The following is a 25,664-nucleotide window of genomic DNA, read 5'->3' on the forward strand; positions in this document are numbered from 1 at the left end:
ACAGCTTGTCAGCTGTTGTTGACATGCACCTTTGTTATTGTTTACAAATATTCCGCTACAATTCCCAGGCACAAGAAACACAACTTACTGTAAATTGAATTTCGCCAAATGTTAGTTACATTATAAAAAATCGAACTTTATTAAATTTTACAAACTTATAAAATAAAGAGACAGCATAAAATATAAATTGGACGGATAAAACTTTGTTTATATTTCATAAATACTTTTACCAGCTTTACAAATCTGTGACATGATGTTTGTTTGTTTGTCTTTTAATGTTGTAGAAAAATCGTTTAACAATTAAAATGTAACACTAAATAAATTTGTATATAAAACGTGAATTTTTAAGTTACAGCAAACAGTTTTTTCTTGTATAAATTGTACATAACAGTTATGTAGAAGTTCTAAGGCACTGCTTTTAAATTACAACTTCTTAATACACTATAACATTATATTTCGAGCTTCTAGCTTATATTTTAAGTATATATATTTAAAAAAAAATGAATACATGTGGAATGCTGAGATTCGTGTCATTCAAATGGTGTGTTACAAATCTATGTGTGTATATGTTAAATCTAAAAAATTTTGGACGGTATACATTTGCACTGATATAGTCATGATACGTTGTAGAAAAGTAGAAAAAAAAATATTTTCGTTGCTAAATGCAATTTGTGTGCATTCTAACCCACTGGCATAGTAGATACAGTGCTATGCGGTGTTGTTGGACGTGAACCAGCCAAGGAATTGGCAGCTGATGCATGTAATGAAGCCATCGTGCCCATCTAGAATGGATTTAAACATATTTTATACACAATTTGCTAGAATTTTTGTGAAACTCATTTAGCTTACGCGTAAATGTGCCAAATCTTCCAATTTTGTCAAATTGGTTAATTCCAGGAATAGTGAGTACACCACGCACCAACCATAGATGCAGACAACTAAAGCGATACTCCAAAGCAATACCATAATGATATTGTAGGCAAAGATCAAATCGTTAACAATGGCGAAGAAGATCAATGCCAGTGAACGCCAAATAGTGAACACAGCAAATGTGTTCAGCCAAGGTAGGATTTTGCGCTCGTACTCCTGTGAAGGGTAAAGTGTGTAAATTACTAAATTTTGTATAATAAATATGCGTGAATAAAAGAAAAAAATAATTTAAAAAAATCAATCAAAAAATGTGTTTAAATATGTGAAACATAGATTTCATGAGTCGTACCGGTATGAAAACGAAGCGATTTCGTTTCTTTCCTTTTTTAAGTAGCTTGTGGAATAATATGAATGTTAGTAATGAAGTGAAATCAAAAGCAAAAAAGGTTTGAGAAAATTAAATAGTGTGTAAGATGATGAAAATAGCAAAATTAAAAAAAAAAAAACTTGATGGTACAGATAAAGAAACATGAAGAGTATATTATTTGTATTTCGAATTTACACTAACCTTTCTAAGTGCAATCACAAGCAAAATACTTGTAAATAATATAACTAATCCCAGTATCAGCGAAAATAAGGCAAACACAATTAGCATGTTCCGCACTGTAACAAATTTAAATAAGTAATAAATATGTATGGTATATTATTCAAAAATTACAAAAAACTTCCATACCATGTTTGTTGCCGACGTAAACAAATTCATACGAGATTATATAGTAACCATAGTGGGTTGAGCCAGGTGCGGCCATAGCGAGACAATAAATGTCGAATATCGAAGTGCCAATGGTGAAGAGTGCAAGAAACTGAAATATTAAATTTCATTATTAAAGAACAATATTGTAATATTAACACAGTAAACTCACAATAGAGAATATACCAATTAACAGCGAGTTCTTTTGTATATCTATGTATTGGTTGTTCTTCAAAATAGGGCGCTGATACCATGGCACGCGCACTGAGCGCATTGAACGCGATTTTATCGAATGCAAATTTGTCGAGGATCTGAAAGTAGTAATAAAAACATTTTTATGTAATAACAAACGTTTGTAAATATGTATGTAACACTTGAACTGACCTGCCCGTGGTGTGCGAGTACACCGAATGGTTGGAGCGATACGTGGACGGTGTCTTACGGCCATAATTCATGTTGAAGCCTTAGCAATGTAGCTGCACTTGTTTTCGTATGATTTTCGTTTAGTTTAATAGATTTTATGTAGTAAATGTGTGACTGCAAATGGATAAGAAACACTTTATTTAATTTTTTTGTTGTGCATTAATTAATGTTGTTTGGTGATTAAGTTTGGGCGTCACCCCCAACTCTGTGGCAAGTTGTCAAATTGAAACACCACTCCTGCAAATGTTTTTTTATATGTTAAATATTATTTATATCATTCTATTAGTGCACCATAAACTGTTTGAACAATAATTTATATGCATATATAATATTAATGTAAACAAATTAAATAATCCAACAAAAAATCGTACTGTTTATGAAAAATGCGCTCCACCAAATATGAATAATTTCACTTTGACAATTGTCTAATAAGTTTTGTTATCGAGTGGGTAATCGATTAGTTCAGTGTTGGATAAACTTTGTGTAAAGTGTCAAATAAGCGATTACAATAGCACATTTGGTTATAATTTTGAGATATTTACAAAAATAAATATATTTTGGGTTATTATAACTATGAAATTATTGAAAATATGTATAATGTGTTTTTGAAATACAAAATAATTATTGCATTAATTCCAATTGGAAACAATTACTAGCAATCACTTTTCAAACACTACGGCAACGGTTTTGCAGCAACAGCTGATCACATTATCAACATTTCAATTTCTTCGTTTATATTTTTGGTTTTTATTCCTTTGCGCATATTTTTTTATTCACAAGTTGACCACAACAAATGGAGTAAGTGAGTGCAGTGCAGTGCATCAACAAAAGTTAGCGTGTTAGTGATATATATGACATAATTTGTTACGTTCAACATGACCCTGCCCCGCATCACCGACTACGACCTGCTGGAGAAACTTGGTGTTGGCAGCTATTCAACGGTCTATAAAGCACGTCACAAGAAGGAGCGCAGCTATCATGCCATTAAGATTGTAGAAATGTCAACGCTATCGGATAGTTCACGCGAAAACCTTATAACCGAGATAAGATTACTACGTTCACTCAACCACAAATACATTGTAACATTACAAGATTTCTTTTGGGATGATAAGTACGGCATTAAACCATTTTGTGATTAATTGTATGAACTTTAATATTGTTTCTTTAGGAAAATTTACATTGTGCTGGAGTTTTGTAATGCTGGTAATTTGTCAGCCTTCATACGTTCGAAAAAATCATTACCAGAGGCCACTTGCCGCTTTTTTCTGCGTCAACTCGCAGCCGCTGTGCAGTATATGCGCGCAAATGATATCTGTCATTTCGATTTAAAACCACAAAATTTATTGTTAACGCGTAATCCGAATGTGATATTAAAAGTAGCCGATTTTGGGTAAGCAAGCATACAAACGCATGTGTCATGAATATTATTACATATTTCCTATTAATATTAATACATTTTTACTATGAATAAATTGCAGTTTTGCGCAACATTTGAAGTTGGGCGAAATCAATCAGCAACTCAAAGGCTCACCACTCTATATGGCGCCAGAGATAGTGCGCAAACACCAATATGACGCCAAAGCCGATTTATGGAGTATTGGTGTGATTTTATACGAATGCCTTTTTGGCAAAGCGCCATACACTTCGAAGAGCATTGAAGAGCTATTACAGCGCATACGCAATGCAGAAAAGATAACCATACCGGCGAATGCGAGCATAAGCAATGAGTGTCACGATCTACTTTGCCGTTTACTGGAACACGATCCTGCCAAACGTATTTCATTCGATGCGTTTTTTGCACATCCCTTCATCGATCTCAAAACATTGCCAACAGAGCATGTAGGACTGTTTAATACAAGTATTGAAGGGGTTTTGATTTATTCCATATTTTCACAGACATTACAAAAAGCTTCCGATCTCGTCACCAAAGCCGTCGAATATGATGAAAAACAAAATTACAAAGAGGCTTATTATTTATACTGCAGCGCGTTGCAATATTTTGTGCCGCTTATTACTGAGGAAGCAGATGCCAGCAAACGATTGGCGTTACGCAATCGTGCACTTACCTACCTCAAACGCGCTGAAGAAATCAAAAATGTTCTAATCGATGCTGAATATAAAGCCGCAGCGGCTAAAGATCTACTAGTGAAACAAGTGCATTCCCAGCAACAGGCGCAGCTGCCAAGCAGTTCCACTGCGCAAACGCCACAGTCTAATATAGCAGCGGTGCTGGAACCAGATACGCGTTACAAGCAGTTATGTAAGTATTGTTTTTTTTTTTAAACAATTAATTGCTTAACGGTAAATATTGTATTTTCTCTTGCATTAGTTGCGCTCTCACACTCGAGTCCGCAATTGAAGAGTGCACTGGAGATTGGCCGCCAAGGTGAGCTCTATTTGTATGAGCGCAAATTCAAGGCAGCACTCGAGGCGTACACCTCCGCCTTGGGCATGTTAGTGCCGTTCACAAATAATGAACCGAAGGGCGAGCGCCGTAATTTGCTGCTGCAACAGGTATTTCTCTGGTATTTATAAAAAATATAATTTAATAAGCAACAATCCTTTCAGTTGGAGATTTGGATGAAGGAGGCGGAGAGCATTAAGAGCATACTGTCTGCTAAGGAAATGGTTGATGAGCAGAAATTAACATCGGTGCGCCACTGTTCAATACAGTAGTACTTAGTATATAAAATAACGGGTGTAGTTTTTTTCGATAAATACATAAATCGTGTTACACAAGCCAGCGCAAGCTAAACCAAGTGAATTGCTGTTGATTAAATCGAATTTAATCAGCGCATAGTGTTCACGCTTTTTCGTAGCTTTATACAAATTTTGTATATGTATGTATGTATAGCACAATACATATGTATGTATTTATAACATAATAGAAAATACATATGTTTATATAGGTATGTACTGTTAGCGGTAGTAGCAAATAAAATAAAAGTAGTTGTTTGAAAAAAAAACTTTTTTAACAATGCCAAGCAATGGTCGTATAGACAAACATACATTGAATCGAATTAGAAAATTTCATATATTATAATATTTACTAAAATTTTTTTTTTATTTATTTCAATACATAGACTGCATGCATGAAGTAGCAACATTTTCTATGTCAATGTTTATTTTTTCCTCATTTTTTTTGTGCGTAAACTTTGTGATGTTTAACGTTTTATTGTTTTTTATATTATTTTTAAATTATAAACTATCGCATAATTAATTACACTTAATTTGTTTATTCATTAGAGCTGCAGTTACAGCAACACATTCCATTCGTATCACCAACACGCTCAGCGATTTTCATACACGCGTATACGCATATATTTAATTTATAGCATCTGCTTAATATTGCTTTTTGTATTTTATGCACACATTTTAGAATTTAAGTATATATTTATGCTTTTATTGAAGTAATATTAATAATAATTTTTCAATTCTGAAATATATATAAACACAAATACAGTTTTATCAATCCATACAAAAGATTTTTGGAGTTTTATTTTGAAGAGTGCTCTGCAGTCAAAGAAACTGTAAGCTCAAAAAATGAACTTGTTGTTGTTGTTGTTTTAGCGATTTCCTAGGCCCTGCTAGGTCATCGAGGTCATCTAACGGGAGGCCCAGAGAACGAACTGTTTCGACAGGTTCGGATCATGTGGCAACTCTAGCTAGTCGTCTGAAATAGGGTGTGGTTTGTCTCCACGGACCTCATTCACTGGAATGGAGTCAAGAAAGGTGTTAATAGCTCTACTGTGAATGGTTTTTAAGGCATGTCTGAAGCTGTCTGGGTCCGAAGTCTGTTCGGCGTATTATTTGACGCACTTTTTGCTTCAAGCAGATGACTACAGAGGAGATTTGGACGAAAACATCTCCGTAGAAACTGCTTGGTTGGAGCATAGTGGCGTCATAGTGTAAATGGTCCTCTGTAGACGTCAAGAGGCATTCAGTGAGTGATTGCCCGAAGTGCAGTATTCTGACATGTCTGTATTTTTCTTCGATTGCTTTGTAAGTGGCCAACAACGTTTTTTTATCTTGTCCACAAGGGCTATCAGCCACTTGAGGAACTTGTTGCGGCTATGAGGAGTGAAGGGGTGCATACTATCAAATGTGACACCTAACATTTTCAAGTTGCTCACAGTCGGAATGGAAATATCGTCGACGTGGATATTAAGAAAGAAGCGAGAAAGTCGAGACCACTAACTCGTTCACTTTTGTACACACGTCATATTTACGGAGCTAACGAGCTCCTTAGATGGGATTGGACGAAGAGAAGTTGGGAAGGGTGTACGATGAGAGGGTCCTGATAAGGATTTACCAGGTATGTGGAAACTCATTGCCTTGATGCACTTTCTGTTTATTTCAGAAAGTAATTCCCTTGCTGTTATTAATTTGATTTTGCTGCGCGTTGATGTTGTAACTACAGAAAACAATCCATACATAATTTTGAGGAACGTTTCCAAGTTGTCAATCTGTGGCAAAAAAAAATTGTTCCGTTCGTGATTCCAAGACAATCTCAAGTTCGTCGTTCTCATTGTTTGTGTTTTGAATCACTTACCACTTTTCGTTTGGGAAATTGATGAGCAACAGGACTTCAAGTGAAACTGCTTAGCCAGATTTCCCATGTTTTTGGATATATAGATTTGGTAGGTTCCCAAGGCACAGCGGTAGTTTCTTCGATACGTTTTCTTTTCTCAGCTGGACACTTTTAAGCCATATGTTACGACTTTTCTTGAAATTTATGATGAACAATTATCGCATCAATACTACATATATTTGACAGAACTGGGTCCACGCTGTTGAGGTCCGATCTAATTATTGACGACGGCCTTCAATCGTCCACGCGATACGCTTCATATTAAAGTTCAGCAGTGGACTGTATCAGATACACGTCGCAATATTGGTATAGCTCCACCGGTAAAGCATCGGAACCCGTATCCTTGTTGGACCTTAGTCGTCCTTATCCTAATCGGACATTCAAGTAGTTGAGTAATAGAAGTATAATTCCATGATATTCGATTGTAGTTCGGGATCATAATATTCTAACAATCTTTAATTGCTGTTCCATTCAGCAGATTACAGAAGTATTTCCTCGATAACTTAGATTTGCTATGCAGATACCATCTTCCAATTTCTGTTTTTAAATATAGGGTCTCTGCGTGCTTTTATCCTCTCAGTAGATATTAAATTAGTGTGAGAATTCAGCTTAATATAGAAAACACTCCATCCTAGTCGTGTAAGAATATACCATGGACTTCACAATTTATAACGCGAACTGGATTGTAGAAAATTCCCGACAAAACAACTTTCTAGAACGAAAACTTGATCTCAACTAACTATGTGAAAGTAAGACCAAGTGCTTCCGACGAAGAAAAAAAAGAACATAAACTGAAACGCACCTGCGAAATAGGATAATTAGCTACTTGACCGAGATTAAGTCGCCCAATCGATATTATATAATAAAGATTAAATACAGTAAAGTAGATAGTAAGTATTTTGGTTATAACCATCAATCAAGAGGAGAACTCAAGGTCACGGCTATCTGTTTCATTAAAACAAATTTTGGAATTGACCTTATTTTAGTCAAAAACCCATCGCCTTCGATAAAATTATAATGATAACATACGGAATTGTAATGTATTAGCTAGTACTCGCGAGTAATCTTAATTGTGGCACTGATTGCGGGCAAGTACTTCACGGGATATTGTAATTCATTTGCCATAGGTATCTTATCGGGGTTTCGACAACGATCCGGTATAACGCAGAACCATTAGGTATTTCAGAGTTTAACGCTTGCTTATCATCCATGCGCATAAAAGTCTTACGCATTTAATATATTTAAACGGTCCTAATTTATAGTATGGATTATAGAGTCTTACCACTCTAATCTTTTGATTGCTGAAAAATGTCAAATCAGACCAAATGGCGTGATTATAAAAGCCACTGATTTGTGCAAGCTAGCCAGTCTTAGGTTACATTTCTTTACGTGTTTATTCAACATCTGCCGATATGTGGACCCGGTGCACTTTAGTGTTGTTCGCGTTGGTGAGCGTGTCATACTGCTACCCGCAAGGTCGTGTTGTTAACGGTACAGCGACTGACATTGAAAAATATCCGTTCATGGTGTGTTTGTATAAATAAAGTGTGTTTAGTGAGGGAATAAATTGAAATTGTACTCTTCAAGGTATCGCTGCGCGGTTCGTCTGGTTCCCACTCATGCGGTGCAAGCATCATAGCGCCACGTTGGATACTCACCGCGGCACATTGTGTCTACCGCGCCAAACCCACGCAAGTTAGCATACAATTCGCCTCGACTGTGATCAGTGCTAAAAGTTCCAATGTGGCGAAGGTGAAACGCGTAATCTGGCACGAAAACTATTCGAATATTGATATTACGAATGACATCGCATTGTTGGAGTTGTTCGGGCAGTTGGTGTTCAACTTTAAGACCATTGCACCGGTAACATTGCCAGCGCAGAACTATGAGATCCCGCAGATACCCGAGGGTGTACCCGGTGTTTTGGCCGGTTGGGGTTTGAATGGCGTATGTTGAGTTGTTTTACCTTTAAAAGAAGTATTGCTATTAATCTTTCTTATTGCACACTTACTAGACTGGCGGCTATATACAATCGACTCTGCAAGAAGTTGGTCTAAAGATCTACTCCGATGAAGAGTGTATCGCACGTCATGAAAACGAGACGACTGTTCACAACATTTGCGGTGGTGTCGATGCTGGCTGGAAGGGTCAATGCAGCGGTGATTCCGGCGGTCCTCTACTCTCACAAGGAAATATTCAACTGGGTATTGTGTCTTGGAGTATCAAACCATGTGGCGTACCACCATATCCTGGTGTATACACTAAGGTTTCGCATTATATTGATTGGATTAAGGAGAACTGTGATTCATGCATTTAAATGGTTTTACTATTGCATATTTAAAATAAAAAATAAAAAAAATTGTGTATATATTTTGAAAACCATTGTGATTATTTTCTGCAGAAACAGATAAGTCTACTTTAGCTACAAGGTGGACATATGACGCTAATAAAAGAAACATTTGAGAAGTTAGGGAATACTTAAGCTCAAGTGGACTGTTTTGATGGAGCTCTTGAATTAATAAATTTCCATTAGATACATACAGAGAACCTGAGAGATAGCGGAGGTATAAGTTGTCAGGGTACTCTACGAAATTGGGGGACCTATAAATAGATCGTATTAAGGTTTCGGAACTTCATTACGGTTCCCAAAATAAATTTTGTTCATAATAGATCTTTTATCCATCGGCCTTATCCATTGCTGTGTCCAAAATAGGTTCATTAAGAATAATAACATCTAATAGAAATATAATCTAAGGTGTCTCAATGTTCTTACAAATCCGAACTTCACTACGTTTTGCGATTATGGGAATAATTTTTACATGATTCAAGGGAAATAAATGCTATTTTAATACTTATTGACATCGACAAATTAAATACATAAATCTCTGACAAAAACTATAAATAAAGTACAATTAAAATAGTATATATTTTTGTCGTTGTTGTAAATCATAGAGAATAATTTACGAGAAGTACTCATATTTATCAGTATGCGTACACTTTTCGATGTGGAAATTCGAAGAAACATATGGCACACCGCAAGTGATATGTTCATACATAAGTATGAAGGCCGTTTGATAAGTTGGCATGTTCAACCTTTTGGATGGTAACTTCAAAAGACATTGATCCATTGACCATTTATCAATTATCTGACTCATTATTTACTATAGTCAGGCGAATTTCATTCAACAGAATAGGTCAGCCTTCAATTAAAGGTCGTCAAAGTCAAGTGACTGACCTCAACTAAAGATGGGAATCGATAAAAAACTGTGGAGTTTATTAAATTCGGTTGTGAGGAGATGATAAGAATTTATGAAATCCTATTTTCATACTCCATCAGTATTTTTAGGACTTATGTTGAAATCATTTGAAACTTTTAAAGACATTACTTATGCTTGCTTTACGTTGTAAAGTGTATGGTATATACGCCCCGTCATGATTGGGAAGGACCTCTCCGAGCCGTTCGATACCAAATGAGGTTTCAGACAAGGTGACCTTCTATCGTGTGACTTCTTTAACTTGATGTTGGAAAAAATTATACGAGCTGCAGAGCTAAATAGAGAAGGTATAATCTTCTATAAGAGTGTACTGCTGCTGGTGTACGCCGATGATATTGATATCATTGGAAGCGCTGTTTGTTCTGTTTTTCCCGCATGGATAATTCCTTATCGAAGCGAATGGATCTGGAGGTGAATGAAGACAAGACGAAATATTTCCTGTCATCAAGCAAACAGTCGGCGCACTCGCGTCTTGGCTCCCGCGTCACTGTGTCATAACTTCGAAGTCGTAGATAATTTCGTATACCTGGGAACCAGTATCAACAACACCAACAATGTCAGCCACGAAATCCAGACAGAATCACTCTTGCCAACAGGTGCTACTTTGGACTGAGTAGGCAATTGAAAAGTAAAGTCCTTTCTCGGAGAACCAAAATCAAACTCTACAAGTCGTTTATCATTCCCGTCCTGCTTTATGGTGCAGAAGCTTCGACGCTGTCAACATCAGATTAGACGACACTAGGAGTTTTCGAGAGGAAAATTTTGCGCAAGATTATGGTCCCAATAACACCGCAGACGATGGAACGATGAGCTGTACGAGTTATACGGCGACATTGACATAGTTCAGCGAATAAAAAGACAGTGGCTACGCTGGCAAGGTCATGTTGTCCGAATGGACGAAAACACTCCAGCTCTGAAAGTGTTTGATGCAGTACCCGCTGGAGGAAGCCGAGGAAGTGGAAGGCCTCCACTTCGTTGGAGGGACCAGGTGGAGAGCGACCTGGTTACACTTGGAGTCTCCATCCAGCGATTAATTATTACAAAATCTTTTCTGTGCATGTTCTGCGATGGATCAACCTGGGGGAAAAAATTATTTTTGGGCGATTTAGATCCCTAAAGCCAGTATTCAGTTGGTAGTATAGTCTTATTCTACCATACAATTTTATCCTCGTAACAGAAAGCAATCGAGTTTTGGGGAATATTTAAGACTTTCAAAAAAAATCAGTTCAATATCGCGGAATAATCAGTTCAATATTGACACAAAAAGTTTGATGTAGTGATCACAAAACCTTCCCGGTACAAGGTTCTATATATCTACACCTATAGTATTGCTAAATTGTTAACGGTTTACGAAACGGTACTAAACGAAACGCGTTACTGTGAACTCATTCAAAATATTTTAAAACCAAAAACAAAATACGACAAGAATTCAAAATAATGATTAATTACTAATTACTTAATTCAAAACAAGTGGTCGATTCGTTTATCAGAAATTCCATAAAAGTACTTTGCTCTCAAAACTCTCGTCATCCATCATCGTTAAGACTGATAAAACTTCAGTATACCACACATACTGCAAATTCGTCATAACGGAAGTGCGGAAATAACCAAAAAATATAAACCATATATTTTGCTGAAAGCTCTTTTCATTTTATCTCCGATATTTATTTGTTATTTGGTTGAACACAAAGTGACAAACGAAATTTGAACTCGGGCGCCAGTCTGTTATTATTTTTATACAAAAAATTGTTGTTAGTTGCTAAACAGGTATTTATTGTTAATATTTTCTGACAGTTTCATGTGAATATCTAATCAAAAGCGCGGCATTAAAATATTGCCTTGCGAAATACAAAAAAAAAAAAAAAAATAAAATCTATACTTTCCTTGTGATCAATGGTAAAATATATAGAAAATATTATCTTTAAATATATATATTTTTAAGAACCATAAATCACGGCGCTGATAATGTCTTACTAGATAAATTTTTTTATATATTTTATAATAAAAGTTCACCACAAACCCCAAAATTTAGTCAGTTAAAGAAATGTGCGCGTTCAGACGAGAAGTAATTATATAAAAATCCGAAAATTTCAAGTTTTTACAATGTGGACCCGTTGTGCGGTAGTTCTTGTTGCCCTCGTGGGCGTGGTTTCTTGTTTTCACGAGGGACGCATTGTTAACGGTATACCGACTGTGATTGGCCGATATCCATTTATGGTGTGTTTACAAATCAAGAAGTGTGATTAATATACAAAAATAATAATAATAAAATTTGTAATATAATAATTAAAAAAAAAAAATTCTCTCATCTCCAACCCAAAAGGTCTCTGTGCGCCTGGCGAAAGGCGCTCATACTTGCGGTGCGAGCATCATTGCGCCACGCTGGATCCTAACCGCTGCGCATTGCATCTACGGACGCACCGTCAATGAAATCAGCATACAGTTCGCCGCAACGGTAATCAATCGGCGCATTGGCAACTTCACGCAAGTGGAACGCCTTATTGTGCATGAGGATTACAGACCGGATGGTTCCTACGTTAATGATATTGCGCTGATAAAATTACATAACGGTTTAGTTTATGACTATGTGCATGTGGCGCCGGTAGCACTACCGGATCCATATTTTGAGGTGCCGCAGACGGAGTCCGGCACACCTGGTGTGCTGCTCGGTTGGGGCTTAAATGCGGTAAGGCGTAATCTTTCCCTTAATACCTACCTACTTAATTACTATATGTTTCTCGTACTCTTGCAGACTGGTGGTCGCAATACGCCGACGCTGGAGGAAGTCCAACTCAAGATATACTCCGATCGCGAGTGTGGCACCCGTCATGGTGGCCGTACTAGCTTCGATCAAATATGTGCTGGTGTGGATGAGGGCGGCAAAGGACAGTGTACGGGTGATTCCGGTGGTCCGTTGCTCTATAAGGGTAGCATACAATTGGGTATTGTGTCGTGGAGCATTAAACCCTGTGGCATCAGGTATTATCCGGGCGTTTATACAAAGGTTTCACACTATATTGGCTGGATACGCAATCATACCGATGCAGTTATGTAGCTTTAAGAATATATATATATGTTAATAAGCCCTGCCATATTTAATTCTATCGAATTCATTTTCATATTTCAGTTCCCCTTTTACTCATTTATTCGTATATAGCCTTAACTCAGTAACATAGCTAGTATTTATAATTTTAAAAATGTACAAAACAACCTGAGAACTATACTAAATTAGTATGCTTCTAATTCTATAAAATTTATAAACAACCAATTTTTTGTACTTTTCTCTCTGAAACGCTGCCGATAAACTCGAATATCATATATTTTTTAAGTCTTAGTATTATCAATTTAGTTTTAATTGATTTACTACTGAAATGTACAGTTAATCAATTATAAATGAACTTGTAAACAATGCTAATCTGAATACGTGTTCATTATAAAGGGGTTTTCAATAGCTATACTACAAAAGTAGGTTTGCCATTTCATCACATCTATATATCGTATGATATACGATCCAACTACGAGTTGTGATTATTAATATTTACTACCGAAATTCGGAGTCTGTGGCCTACACTTTCAGAGAGCTACGTCCAATTTATAGTCGTCATAATCGTCCTGTCAGATCAACAATTGAGCGTATAGTGGAAAAATTTGAACCCATAGGCACAGTACAAAAGGTTCCCGTGCCAGTGAGCCAAAGAAGTGCTCGTAGTGTCGACAATATTGCTGCCGCTAGCACAACAATTGAGACTCACACACGTCGTTCTCAAGCGTTGGACATCTCTGTGACGTCGTTGTGGCGAATTTTGCGAAAACATCTTGGCCAACATCCTTACAAATCAAATTTATGCAAGAACTGAAGCCGCTAGACCACCGGAATCGTCGTATGCCAGTGATGTTCGTGAATTGGGCTGAGCAACAACTTGACAATGACACGAGTTTTCATCGAAAAATCATCTTTAGTGATAAGACTCAAATCTGACGGAATAGCTTCGTCAATAAGCAATTGGATTGGTCAGGCAGCAATCCACACGTACTCCATGAGTCACCATGGCTTCCCGAAAAAATTACTGTTTGGTGCGGTTTATGAGCCGGCGGCGACATTGGGCCGTATTTCTTACGGGATCCTACAGGACGACTCCACAAGCCACACAGCGAATGTCACAATCGATTTATTGAAAACCAAGTTTGCTGAACGTGTTTTCTCACAAATGGCCGAGTCAATGGCTGCCTCGTTGTGCAATTTGACGCCTTTAGACTATTTCCTGTGGGGCTACGTCAATTCTAGGGACTATGCCAACCATCGAAAATTGAATTCAGCATCTGGACTTCTGCAAGCGTGCCCGTGGTCCTGCAAAAGAAATCGAGTTCCATATATATGGCAACGAATGTATTTTCAGAGGAATAGAAAATTTCATTGGTATCCCAAACCGTTTTTGTTTGTAACTTTTGTAGAGCTCTTATTGAAAAACCCTTTATTAGGAGGAAAAAAATCATACACATATTTACGAAGGAATCATTTACACTTTCAGCCGAATTGGACTCGTAATTATTTTGATTCCTTGTGGAAAGAGGAGTGTCCGCGAAATCTAGAAAAAATAGAGCAAAATTAGACGTGTGATCATTCTCATTTTGGATCTGAGTCTAGAGTTCTGTATAACTGCATTATTTCTAACAAATATTTTTTTTGGAATAATTTTTGAACCTGAAATCTGTATGATTATGTTCCCAGCCTTATTCTCATTAGCTGAGTGGTTGTTATAATAATCCATGCCAACTCATTCACCAATAAAAAAATATAAAAGTACTGGAATTGATAATTCAAAATCATTTGAAGGCTCTAAGTTCAATCACACTTGTTATGCCATATAACTGAATACCTGTAATTAAAATACTTAATCAATTAAAACAATAAAACTATTTAATTCGCTACTGTTCGCACAAATCGGGTAAAACCAACTTATCTAACAAATGCCATGCGGCCATAAAAATACTACCGTGTCGTAGTTGGACGATAAGATTAGGATTAAGAACAAAGGTAATAAGACAATTTGAAATGGCCATGAATTCAGTGTGTCTTTCGACTTAGTTCGACAAAAGCGCTGAGCACATTATTAAGCAAAATGTGGACTGGATACGTTGTAATATTTGCGGCTCTCTTAAGCGTGGTGTCTTGCTACCCCGAAGGACGTGTTGTTAATGGAACCTCGTCGGACATTACAAAATTTCCATTCTTGGTGCGTTCAATTCAAGACCAAAAAGTGTGAAATAATAATAATTTCTTACGTTTCTCGCTCACATAAACACAGGTCTCCCTCCGCGGCTCGTCCGGTTCGCACTCATGCGGTTCAAGCATCATAGCACCACGTTGGATACTCTCTGCCGCGCATTGTGTTGACGGTGCATCGCCCAGTAAGATTAGCATACAGTTCGCCTCGACAGAAATTGATGCACAAAGCCCCAATGTGGCAAAGGTAAAACGCATTATTATACACGAAGATTATAGACCGGCAGACGCTTATGCCAATGATATTGCCTTGCTGGAGTTGTTCGGTCAGTTTGTGTTCAATTATAAAACAATTGCGCCGGTCACTTTACCCGAACCTTACTTTGAAATACCGCAATTGGAGACCGGTGCGCCTGGCATACTCGCTGGTTGGGGACGCAATGAGGTAAAATTATTGTATTTTTTTATTTTCAATAAATATTAGAAATTTTGTCCATTTTCAAGTCTGGTGGTCCAGTACAAAAAATTGTACAAGAAGTAAATTTAAAGATCTACTCGGACGCGGAGTGCACTGAACGTCATAATGGACGCACAACCAAGGATCATATTTGTGGTGGCGTCGATGAGGGCGGCAAGGGTCAGTGTAGTGGTGATTCCGGTGGCCCACTACTTTACCAAGGCAATATTCAATTGGGCATAGTGTCATGGAGTATTAAACCTTGTGCCGTTTATCCATATCCCGGTGTGTACACCAAAGTGTCGCATTATATTGATTGGATTCAGAAGAATATGGATTCATCGGTTTAAATAAATATGTAGTATGAACATTTTAAAATTTCTTGATATCATTGTAATTGTTAATATTTACTGATATTTGTGGCTTTGTTCTTCTCCTTGTCTGAATTGAAAACTAAGCGTCGAACTTATTTATGGCTATGTTAAACTTTGGTAAAGAGTTTTGGTTCTAACTGATTCCATTTACCCTGATTTGTTCGAAATTTTTTACATAGTTGACGGATCTTAAACTTAACGTTTGTTCCTTTGGTTCCAGTTATATATTTGATACCTCTACCTAGAAGCTTGTAGTATTATTTCCTTCATACATTGATATATTCTGTCTAACCGTGTGATCAGACTTTTCTCAAATAAAGTTTAGTTAGACTACTAACAGTGTTTTTCTTCAAAAATATCCAAAGACTGGGTTTATAAAACGCAAAGCTGGCTCCGGACGCCCGAAGAGGGCTACTGTCAAGGATGACCACCATATTAAGCGGATTAGAATTCGGAACAAATTCAAAACCGTTGTAGACATTAGAAACGAAGTTCGGAAACTGAATGGAATGGAACGGTAATCAGAACACGGATTGTACTACGGCGCCTGCAAAAAGCCGGACTAACTGGCCGTTGGCCATTCAAAAACCAACTTTTTTCGGTAAAAATGCGACAAAAACGCCTCCAGTGGGCTTAATTGCACAAAATTTGGACCAAGGAGTAATGGAGATAATATTGCATATTTTCAGATAAATCAAAAATTAACCACTTCGGTTCATACGATATGACGCACGTTCGCAGAAAAGTTGGTGAACGTTTCTATAATGCCTGTGTCAGAAGTACCGTTAGGCAGGGGGACCCTAATGATCTGGGGGTGTTTTTGTTATTATGGTGCTGGGAAGTTGCCCTTAATTGATGGAAATGTTAACTCAATTAAATACCAACAGCTTTTACTGGAGAACATGGCCCCTTCAATTGAAGAGCACTTTTCCTATATGGACAACGTAATTTTTCAGGATGATTCTCCACCATGCCATCGATGTTTTTTGAACTGGTGACGACTGTAACTCGAAATCTCTACAGCTTTTAGAATACATAATAAACTCAGGCCTGATCAAAAGATTTTTTTCAAATATTTCGATTTTTTAAGACTGTTGATCTTTTCCCGAAAATCTAGAAAAAAAATTCCTGATGCCGCCATTTTGTTAATTTTTGAAAAAAAAGCTTCGGATCAGGCCAAGGATTATCTATTTCTAAAACTAATTTTTTTTATCCGATTGATTTTAGATGAATCTCCGAGGACTTATGATTGTCACCGCAAGGAATTATTTTTTGAAACTTGGTCAACACAGATAGCTATAACTTTGGAAATTATAAATTTTTTTTCAAATCTCGTGACTTCATGTCAAAAAATTGTGTAATAATGCCATATTATTACTTTTGTAAAATAACATGATTTAATAGCAAAAAAATTACTGGAAATTCTCATTTTTTCGTTTCTCTGACTACCCCTAATCCTTAAGAATATTTTTAATAAATAGCATACATAAAATTAAAATATCGGAAATATTTTCTTTTGGCTTCTAATCGAAAATGAAAAGATTTATAATATTTTTAACTGGAAATTGTGTTTATGTTGGAAATACTTATATAAATCTAGTTGCATAATAAATCTTACCATATAACTCTTTGTTTTTAAAGAAAATAACAAAAAATCACAGATTTCTTGAGTGTCCACTTTTTTTTGTCCGCTGCTGTATATATATTACTAATCCTGATTCTCTTATAAGGTATATTAAGTCTAAATATAATTTTTTAAAAATTTTATATTTTTCCACTTATAAATTCTTACAAATCTTATAAATATTTTTAGCGAAAAGCAATATATGGACCTAATATCTACATTTTAGGAATTATGTGAAAAATTATTTATTAGGACTAAGTAACAGATATTTCAGACGATTTCTTACTTTACATTGCCTAGCAGCGGGAGCTGACGGTTAAAAACCCTATATTCTTTCACTCATTTATACCTAGCATATGGTTTAAATCTTTGAATCTCCTAATGGTAGTCAATCAATGAAATATATATATAAATAAACTAAAATAAATTTGCTAAAAAAATGAGCATTTCATAAATATTTAAATAAATAGTAAATGCGCCTAAAGCTATGCTACACTTTTGTTAACAGAAGTTTGGCAATCAAATGGTTCCTTCACACATATCCGAATACTATCACCGCAACTTATAAACCACCAATACAACGGCAAATCGTTTCGCCTTCCAACTGAAACTGTTATATTGCACTACAGTGGCCTTGCAACTGTTTTACAAAACCACCCATCATGGCATCATGTAGTCGCTGCGCTATCTCCGTCATTGCACGTGCTTTCTTCTTCGTTTTGTGTTTTGATTGGACACCTCGTGGTCCATGCAGCTGCACAACACAAATCACTAACGTTCACGATCTCGACGCGAGCGGTTGTACGTAGCGGATAAGCGACCTTACGGTGTATAAGTAACTAGTAAAAAAAAAAAATAAAAAATTACAACAAAGTGTATATGAAACATAGTGAGGTAAAGTGTGAGTATGTGATGTTAGTGTGCCAAGCAGAAGAGGAAGAACGTGTTGAAAGTGCAAGCAGTGCTGTGAAATGCACACAAATGCAGAAACGTGCATTAGAGATTCGAATGAAGGCACTTGCATGAGTATGTAACAATGAAAAAAAGTGAATTTGTGTGCGATTTTAGTGAAGAATTTTTTCCAAAAGGTGACTTTAAAGTTATTGAAGCGTGATTTTTGGGTGAAAAATAATTTTTGGAATATTTTGCAGTTAAAAAACTATTTTTTGGAACATAAACAAATATTTAAAATTAAAGTGAAATTGTGAAATGTGTAGAGTAAAAATACAAAAAGAACAAGAGTAGTAAACAATAAATGCCTTCGCAACTGTATTTCAGTGACACAATTTCATTGCACTTAATTAGAAGCTGACTTTGAGCGCAGCTCAAGCGAATGACAAACCGAAAACAAATATTATTTCGCAATAATTGCCACATGGCATTGCCGCACATGTTTGTTATTGTTTTTATTGCTTTTTTTTGGCTTGGGAGCACACAAGTTGTGTTTATGTTTATTTTGCGCCTCTTTCGGTGTCGGCGCCTGTGTGTGTGTGCATGTGCCAAGCGTGTTACATAAATGATTACATTGACAAATAATTGTATGGCAAACTGCCTTGCCACTGCTACCAGCAACAACAACAATAACTACTATTTGTGTAAAATTGTTGTTGCCGTCGCTATTTAATTACTCATAGTGCTGTAATCGCGGCGGCATGTTGCATCGGCGGCAACTAGGGTGACTGCACTGCAACAACAACAAAAGCATCAACATCAACTTACACCAAATAACTGTTGGTGCATAGTATTTGCATGGCGAACTGAGTTGTTCCTCTGCCTTGACGTTCCATTATTTACAGTTACACATACAGTAGCATGACTTTGTGTGTGTTTGTGTGATCTGCAACTCGCGCCAATTGCTTATCTTTTGAACTTAACTATTTGTCTCTTCGTTGCTTTTATTGCACATTGACTGAGACCTTAAATTCAGTGCCATTGCTTGTCTTTGCCATTTATTGGCCTTTACTGTGATGCTTTTGCGTTGTAAATGGGCGGCCCAACTTTTTCTGTGCCGGAAGTAAGTATGCGTGAAGTGTTAAGCATTTGCTGCACTTATCGCTGGGTTTTCAAACAATTAAATGCGTACTTTGTTTAATTTGTCGTTTAATTAAACTCCAAGTTCAACTAGGCGTATGATGAACTTTTTATATTGGCATCGGTGGTGTGCGTAAGTTATTTAGTTGAAAAGCAAGCAAAGAGTGAGCTAATTAGAGGAAATTCGAATACCAATTAAAAACTTTTGGGGATGAAATTGTTTCAAAAGTAACACATCCTATTGGCTTGCTGGCACAAGTCTATTAAACGTTTTATATTATTGTTAAATTAAAATTTTTAGAGGAATTTCGGCTGATTTAAAGTTGTTTTTAAGTACAATAAGTAATATAATTTCTCTTAATTAGCTTCTTTTATCAATTCTAATTAGATATATTTTTCAATATCTCCAAATTTGAACTGAATTTCCCACTAGACCCACTGGGATCTTACTATCTAGAAACTGGCTTCGTTTCTATAGGTCCCTTTCAAGCATGTGAATTGGGTTATTTAAAGTGCTCTCCATAGTTATTAAGAAAATTGATGGCACAGACACAAAGCAGTCTAATTGCGGCGGCTCTAACTACATATATCTACTCATTCGACCTTACTTAACTTAAATATTGGATTTTTCTATTTCGTAATCGTAAAATTGGCATGATTATAGTTGAATTGCTGCATCATAGGCTACTAACTAAGAATGGATTTGATGCTCATGTGCATATATTTTTATAAATGACTAGCAGACCGCTGCGGCTTCGCACGGGTTTAAACAAATATTTCAAAATTTATAAGTTTTTTCACACTCATACACACTCTCCCATACATATGTATGTATGTACTTTGCCGTTTCTTGCGTGGATTCATTTAAAAAAAGTAAAATGAGGAAATTTCAAACATGAAATTATATAATATTTGCAATGAGCTAAAAGTTGATAACGACCTCTAGTCTTTGGTGTCCGTTGTCTTTCTCACAGAATATGAAGGCGTTGGGAACGCTCAGAGTGCGATCTTATATATTTCTAATATTTTGTTCTTCAAGCCGCTGCATACGCTCCGTTCTCGACTCTCAAGCGTGTACTTGGCTGGTTTTGAAATTCTTGTTCAGCGAGCAGCTGCGAGCGCTCGTTAATCGACTCTCTGGCACGCGATTCCAATGCGAAGAGAATGACTTGCAAGAAGATTTTCAGTTTCAGATTAAAATTCTCCATCACGGAGTTTGTTTAAAACCCTCACCTGGGAACCATTTCCAGAAAGTTGAGATTCTAGCAATAAGTATAGCCTATGTTACTCGGGTTGAATGTAGCTTTCCAATGGTGAAAGAATTTTGAAAGTATTTTTTGATTTTATTCATTACAAACATACATACAAATCTTTCCTCTTTATAATAGTAGTATAGATTTGTTATATTTTCCGAGGAATTATGCACAGAATTGTAATATGTATGTAAATTTTATTCAAAATCTTAAAATAATCGCATTAAAGATTATGGCTGAAAACTTATTAAATTTTTGTAAAAAGATAATTTAAATTTTTTTTCCCCGCTCTATCTTACAACTATGTTATACAAAATTTTAATTTCCCTATATCATCTATCATATAAGCATGACTGAAAAATGTTATACACCATTGAAATAAGAAGGTTTTTTGGTAACTTATATACTACAAATAGTAATGACTTTTCCAGTAAGCTCAATTTCGAAATTCTAAGGCAAATATTTATAATTAGGACGCTAAAAGGGAAAACTTGTTTTTTTTTTTACTAAAGCACAAGAGTAGTCAAGTCGTATTTTCTTGTCTGATATGACAACATCTCATAGCTTCATATGCGACAACCCGCACCGAACAAGACGAGACAAAAACGCATGCTCGCTTCGTGTGGGTTAGAGTAAAATACGTGCTTGTGTCTTATTAGTCAAAGACATTTTGCTTAATCCGGATTGGGTTGAGCCTAAAGGTTCAATCTTCCGGTAAAAATAGATTTGCCCGAATACTCAGAAAAAACGTCGATTTTCCCTTATAGTGTAATTAATCACATTTGTTAAGCGATAATAAAGCTTACTCCCATCTTTTTGCAAAATATTATTTCAATTTCTTTTCAAAATCCTGTAATTATTACAATTTCCATACTTTAATGCATTAACTTGACCTTAAATACAGTATAAACGTTGCATATACATACATATATATTTAAATATGATAATATGTAATATACTTATCTATATAACACAGCTATATCACCATATATGTACATGTACATAAATAATCCTTTTCAAAATATCGTAAAACGTAAATATTATCCTGCTTAAGGCACTTGCATCAATAGCAATGAGTAAAATGTAAATTTCACTCAATGCCACAGCATAACGGGTTCCGGCTGTTTTTAAAATAACATCCGCAATATGCATTTACATATATTTACATTAGTACAGTACATATTTTTGTTTTTGTGCAATTATGATACAGAATGCGGAACAGCATCATATACTAAAGATTTTAAAAGAGTCCCTAGGCCATGTTTATACAATAAAAAGGATGTAACTTAGCATATGATCATACTCTGTAAGCATATGAATTTTTTCTTTACTCGACTATGCACAATATTTGGTACAAACTTTATCCTGAAAGGGCATCTTACATTTGAACGTCTTTTACGTCAAATAATAGCATATATTTTCCTCATCTTATTCTCATTTAATTTTTTCTCATTTTTGGAAAGTAAAGAGTCAGTCAGAAGAGGTCGACATTCTTATAAAATATAGCAAAAGTAAACTTGTTTAAAGTAGATCCTTTGAAATTTTCCAGTTTATCGATTTTTATACTCTCGCAACAAAGTTGCTAGAGAGTATTATAGTTTTGTTCACATAACGGTTGTTTGTAACACCCAAAATTAAACGAGTTAGATATAGGGTTATATATATAAAAGTGATCAGGGTGACGAGTGGAGTTCAAATCCGAATGTCTGTCTGTCCGTCCGTCTATGCAAGCTGTAACTTGAGTAAAAATTAAGATATCTTGATGAAACTTGGCACACTTATTTTTTGGCACCATAATAAGGTTGTTTTCGAAAATGAGCAAAAACGGACCACTGCCACGCCCACAAAATGGCGAAAACCGAAAACACATAAATTGCCATAACTAAGCCATAAATAAAGCTATGAAAATAAAATTTGGTAGAAAGGATCGCACTATGAAGGGGCATATTTGGATGTAATTTTTTTTAAGAGGTTGGCGTGGCCCCGCAACCAAATCGGTTATTTGTACATTTCTCGGAAACCAATAGAGCTATATAAACCAAGCTTTCTGCAGTCGTTTTTTTTTAGCCACTTCTTAATACAGTCCAAAAATGAAAGAAATCGGATTATAATCCCGCCCACCTCCCATACAAAGGTTAGGTTGAAAATTACTAAAAGTGCGTTAACTCACTAACGAAAAACGTCAGAAACACTAAATTTCACATAAAAAATGGCAGATGGAAGCTGCAGTCAGATTTTTTTACAAAGTGGAAAATGGCGGTGACGTCGCCCACTTATGGGTCAAAAACCATATCTCAGGAACTACTTGACCGATTTCAATGAAACTTGGTTTGTAATAGTTTTCTTACATCTCAATGATATGTTGTGAAAATAGGCCAAATCGCTTCACAACCACGCCTACTTCCTATATAACAGAACTTTGAAGACAATCTGAATCGTTTACTTTACAATATATAAAGTAAGCAGTGAAGGTATCGGAACAGAACTTTGCAAAAATACTATGTTTATAGTGTGGCAGCCCCATTTTAAAAATCGCCGAAATCGGACCATAAGTTTTTAAGGCCCCATATATCGAACACGAGGACCTCGGTGCTTCTAACCTAATATTATGGTTTCCAACTTTCAATGGACTTTATACAATATATATGACGAATATGTGGGTCAAATTGTGTATTATTGCGAGAGTATAAAATGTTCGGTTACACTCGAACTTAGCCCTTCCTTACTTGTTTAGCATAGTTATATAGCTTTCCATATAGTATGCGGACTTGGCAGGAAAGAATCAAATATAGAAACCCACTAGATCGAACGAAGATTTTCTTGATTTTCTTCTATATAAAAATGTAAATTCTTATGAGGCTGAAACACATGACATTTAGAAAATTCCGACTTGAACGGGTAAGAATCGTAATGCTCTCTCGGGGATAATACTCTAATCTTTCATTATCTCTTTAAGAATAAGAAGAAGATCAAAAGTATTTTGAGTTCTTCACAATCCGTTGCTGCTTGCTATTTTTTATATCGATGTAGTTCAGCTCATACTTAAATAGCCGCCTCTGTTATCGTCTTAAAAATGGAAGCTTAAAATAGGAGAGTAAAATAAAGTCTATATCTACTATCTTCCCCAACGACTTGAATTATATCTAGGAGACGGATATATTGTTACTGGGCTCTATGTCGGGATATTCACATAAAAACTCTATTTCAATGCCTTCGAAGAATTTGGTCACTTCGGCATTTAATTTCTTTATCAATAGAATAAAGTCAAACAATTCAGGAAATTTCGTATCTCATTTTAAAATCAATCTATTAAACCATATTGATCTCGTATTCCATCAAAAATATTTACCCATTAAATGCTAATAAACGTCACTTGAGAGAACGTCAAATGCTTTCAGCTCCTTTCTTGAACAGCCATTTAATGCTTTAATATGTTGATTTGCCAAATCATTACCAATGCCAGACACGATTTGCATATTCATTACCTTGATAATAGTCTTCCAAACGATTTTATGGCCTGACAATGTCAGTTGAGTGCCACCAACGTCACACATACGATCATACCAACATCACCAACAATCATTCAATCAACTACTCAACCGTTCGTTGAGGCATGCGAGAGACCGAGAGAGTGTGCTTGCATTTAAATGAAGAATTAAAATCACATTTTGATGCCGAGCAGCAAATCAAATATTTACACTTTGCAATTCGATTATTTGCAGTAAGATTTCAGTTACGTGTGAACAGTTAAGCGTATAAATACAGTTACGTACTTATTTACGTAAGCGTACATACAAACCAGCGAAGTCTGTGTAAGAGAAATAGAATTTTTTCGTGTAAAAAAGTGCAAGAGTGCTCTTCTTCTGCCTACTCAATACCAACAGTGCTACTTAAGCGGGTGTACAAAATAAATACAACAATAAAAAAGCGAAAAAAGTGCATGAGAAAGTGTAACAGTAAAAGGCAAAAATAACGCAAAAATCTCGAGATCAGCGAAAAACCCGTTAAGCCATACACGCTCTGCCGCAAATAAAAGTGTCTCATAAAGTAAGCAAAATACAGCGAAAAGGCAGTGAAACTCCACGCTTAAATACATACATAAACTTAGTGAAATATATAGCAACGAGTATACAGTTAAAGTAATAATAAAGCGACTAAACGGCAAATAATAATGTCACCATTTACAAGCGATTTGAACGGCAGCAACACTACGATGATCTATCCAGACAGCATGCCACTGCTGGCACGCGGCAATGTCAGCGACAATGCCAACCGCAACAACAACATTGATAACGAGAGCAACAATGCGAGTGTCGACAGCAGCGGATGTGACAATATGTCGTTGCTGAGTCGCTGTCGTCGCAACATCAGTATGGGCGCAAGCAATTTGATGAGCTATCAGAATATGCTCGTTATGCTAACGGTATTGGTTTGCGGCCTTGCCACCGTTAACGGGCTCAAGTGCCACATGTGCGGCCAGTATAACGAGGGCGTCGGCTCGATTACGCCCTGTCTCAACTATTCGGATCAATATGCACATCTCTACTTGAAGGAATGTTCGAAGAAAAGCGAGAAATACTGTGTGGTAAGTGAGAGACCAACAAATATTTACATATACTCTAGCTATTTACCATGCCTTATATGTATGTAGTGCGTGGTATATGGTGGGTTTTTGTGACCTTGTCGCACCCACCCGTTGCGTTTGATGTGTGGCAGCTGTAGACATGGGTACTAAATATATACTTACATATATGCGAATATATGTGAACCCTCAGTGCCTTATATCTTCAT

The 25,664-nt window shown here is 36.1% G+C and overlaps 4 protein-coding genes across 7 annotated transcripts in view; 3 read left to right on the forward strand and 1 right to left on the reverse strand.

Moving 5' to 3' along the window:
• Positions 1-115: 115 nt before the first annotated feature.
• LOC105218962 (uncharacterized) lies at positions 116-2,524 on the reverse strand. Its single transcript, XM_011194857.3, has 7 exons — positions 2,416-2,524; positions 2,006-2,158; positions 1,794-1,932; positions 1,604-1,733; positions 1,439-1,533; positions 850-1,086; positions 116-782 (listed from the first exon to the last, which is right to left on the reverse strand). The coding sequence occupies exons 2-7, from the start codon at positions 2,074-2,076 to the stop codon at positions 681-683; spliced, it is 774 nt and encodes a 257-aa protein (XP_011193159.1). The 5' UTR covers positions 2,077-2,158; positions 2,416-2,524; the 3' UTR covers positions 116-680.
• A 199-nt stretch (positions 2,525-2,723) lies between these two features.
• Positions 2,724-5,529, forward strand: LOC105218963 (serine/threonine-protein kinase ULK3). 2 transcript variants are annotated; one of them, XM_011194859.3, is made up of 7 exons: positions 2,724-3,155; positions 3,213-3,434; positions 3,523-3,883; positions 3,941-4,304; positions 4,374-4,558; positions 4,613-4,696; positions 5,291-5,529. In XM_011194859.3, exons 1-7 carry the CDS (start codon positions 2,920-2,922, stop codon positions 5,456-5,458), a joined length of 1,620 nt encoding a protein of 539 aa, XP_011193161.3. In that variant the 5' UTR covers positions 2,724-2,919; the 3' UTR covers positions 5,459-5,529. The 2 variants fall into 2 exon arrangements, with proteins under 2 accessions (XP_011193161.3, XP_054082303.1); XM_054226328.1 differs by having other exon boundaries at positions 2,727-3,155; positions 4,613-5,529.
• A 2,463-nt stretch (positions 5,530-7,992) lies between these two features.
• Positions 7,993-15,972, forward strand: LOC105218967 (transmembrane protease serine 9). The gene is made up of 9 exons (XM_029044686.2): positions 7,993-8,161; positions 8,223-8,582; positions 8,650-8,949; positions 11,951-12,127; positions 12,234-12,596; positions 12,663-12,956; positions 14,980-15,144; positions 15,217-15,579; positions 15,639-15,972. The coding sequence occupies exons 1-9, from the start codon at positions 8,048-8,050 to the stop codon at positions 15,939-15,941; spliced, it is 2,439 nt and encodes an 812-aa protein (XP_028900519.2). The 5' UTR covers positions 7,993-8,047; the 3' UTR covers positions 15,942-15,972.
• Positions 15,973-18,368: 2,396 nt separating this feature from the next.
• The window catches only part of LOC105218968 (uncharacterized), a 93,005-nt gene continuing 85,709 nt past the window's right edge, over positions 18,369-25,664 (forward strand). Inside the window, exons 1-2 of one of the 3 annotated variants that reach the window (XM_054229525.1) lie at positions 18,369-18,483; positions 24,596-25,458. In XM_054229525.1, the coding sequence (XP_054085500.1) occupies positions 25,045-25,458 (414 nt within the window). In that variant the 5' untranslated portion in view covers positions 18,369-18,483; positions 24,596-25,044. Of the gene's footprint in view, positions 18,495-24,595; positions 25,459-25,664 lie in introns of all 3 variants that reach the window. The other 2 variants (XM_054229526.1, XM_054229528.1) reach the window with 2 other exon arrangements.

The sequence above is a fragment of the Zeugodacus cucurbitae genome, chromosome 2, assembly GCF_028554725.1.
Source record: "Zeugodacus cucurbitae isolate PBARC_wt_2022May chromosome 2, idZeuCucr1.2, whole genome shotgun sequence".
Lineage (NCBI taxonomy): Eukaryota > Metazoa > Arthropoda > Insecta > Diptera > Tephritidae > Zeugodacus > Zeugodacus cucurbitae.

Coding starts and splice junctions, on each gene's coding strand:
- LOC105218962 (XM_011194857.3), bottom strand. CDS start 2,076: ATGAATTATGGCCGTAAGACACCGTCCACGTATCGCTCCAACCATTCG. Junction 1,933..2,005: donor TACTCGCACACCACGGGCAG/GTCAGTTCAAGT, acceptor TACTACTTTCAG/ATCCTCGACAAATTTGCATT. Junction 1,534..1,603: donor TTACGTCGGCAACAAACATG/GTATGGAAGTTT, acceptor AATTTGTTACAG/TGCGGAACATGCTAATTGTG.
- LOC105218963 (XM_011194859.3), top strand. CDS start 2,920: ATGACCCTGCCCCGCATCACCGACTACGACCTGCTGGAGAAACTTGGT. Junction 3,156..3,212: donor GATTTCTTTTGGGATGATAA/GTACGGCATTAA, acceptor TTGTTTCTTTAG/GAAAATTTACATTGTGCTGG. Junction 3,884..3,940: donor AAACATTGCCAACAGAGCAT/GTAGGACTGTTT, acceptor ATATTTTCACAG/ACATTACAAAAAGCTTCCGA.
- LOC105218967 (XM_029044686.2), top strand. CDS start 8,048: ATGTGGACCCGGTGCACTTTAGTGTTGTTCGCGTTGGTGAGCGTGTCA. Junction 8,950..11,950: donor AGAACTGTGATTCATGCATT/TAAATGGTTTTA, acceptor TTAGTCAGTTAA/AGAAATGTGCGCGTTCAGAC. Junction 12,957..14,979: donor TACGCAATCATACCGATGCA/GTTATGTAGCTT, acceptor CCATGAATTCAG/TGTGTCTTTCGACTTAGTTC.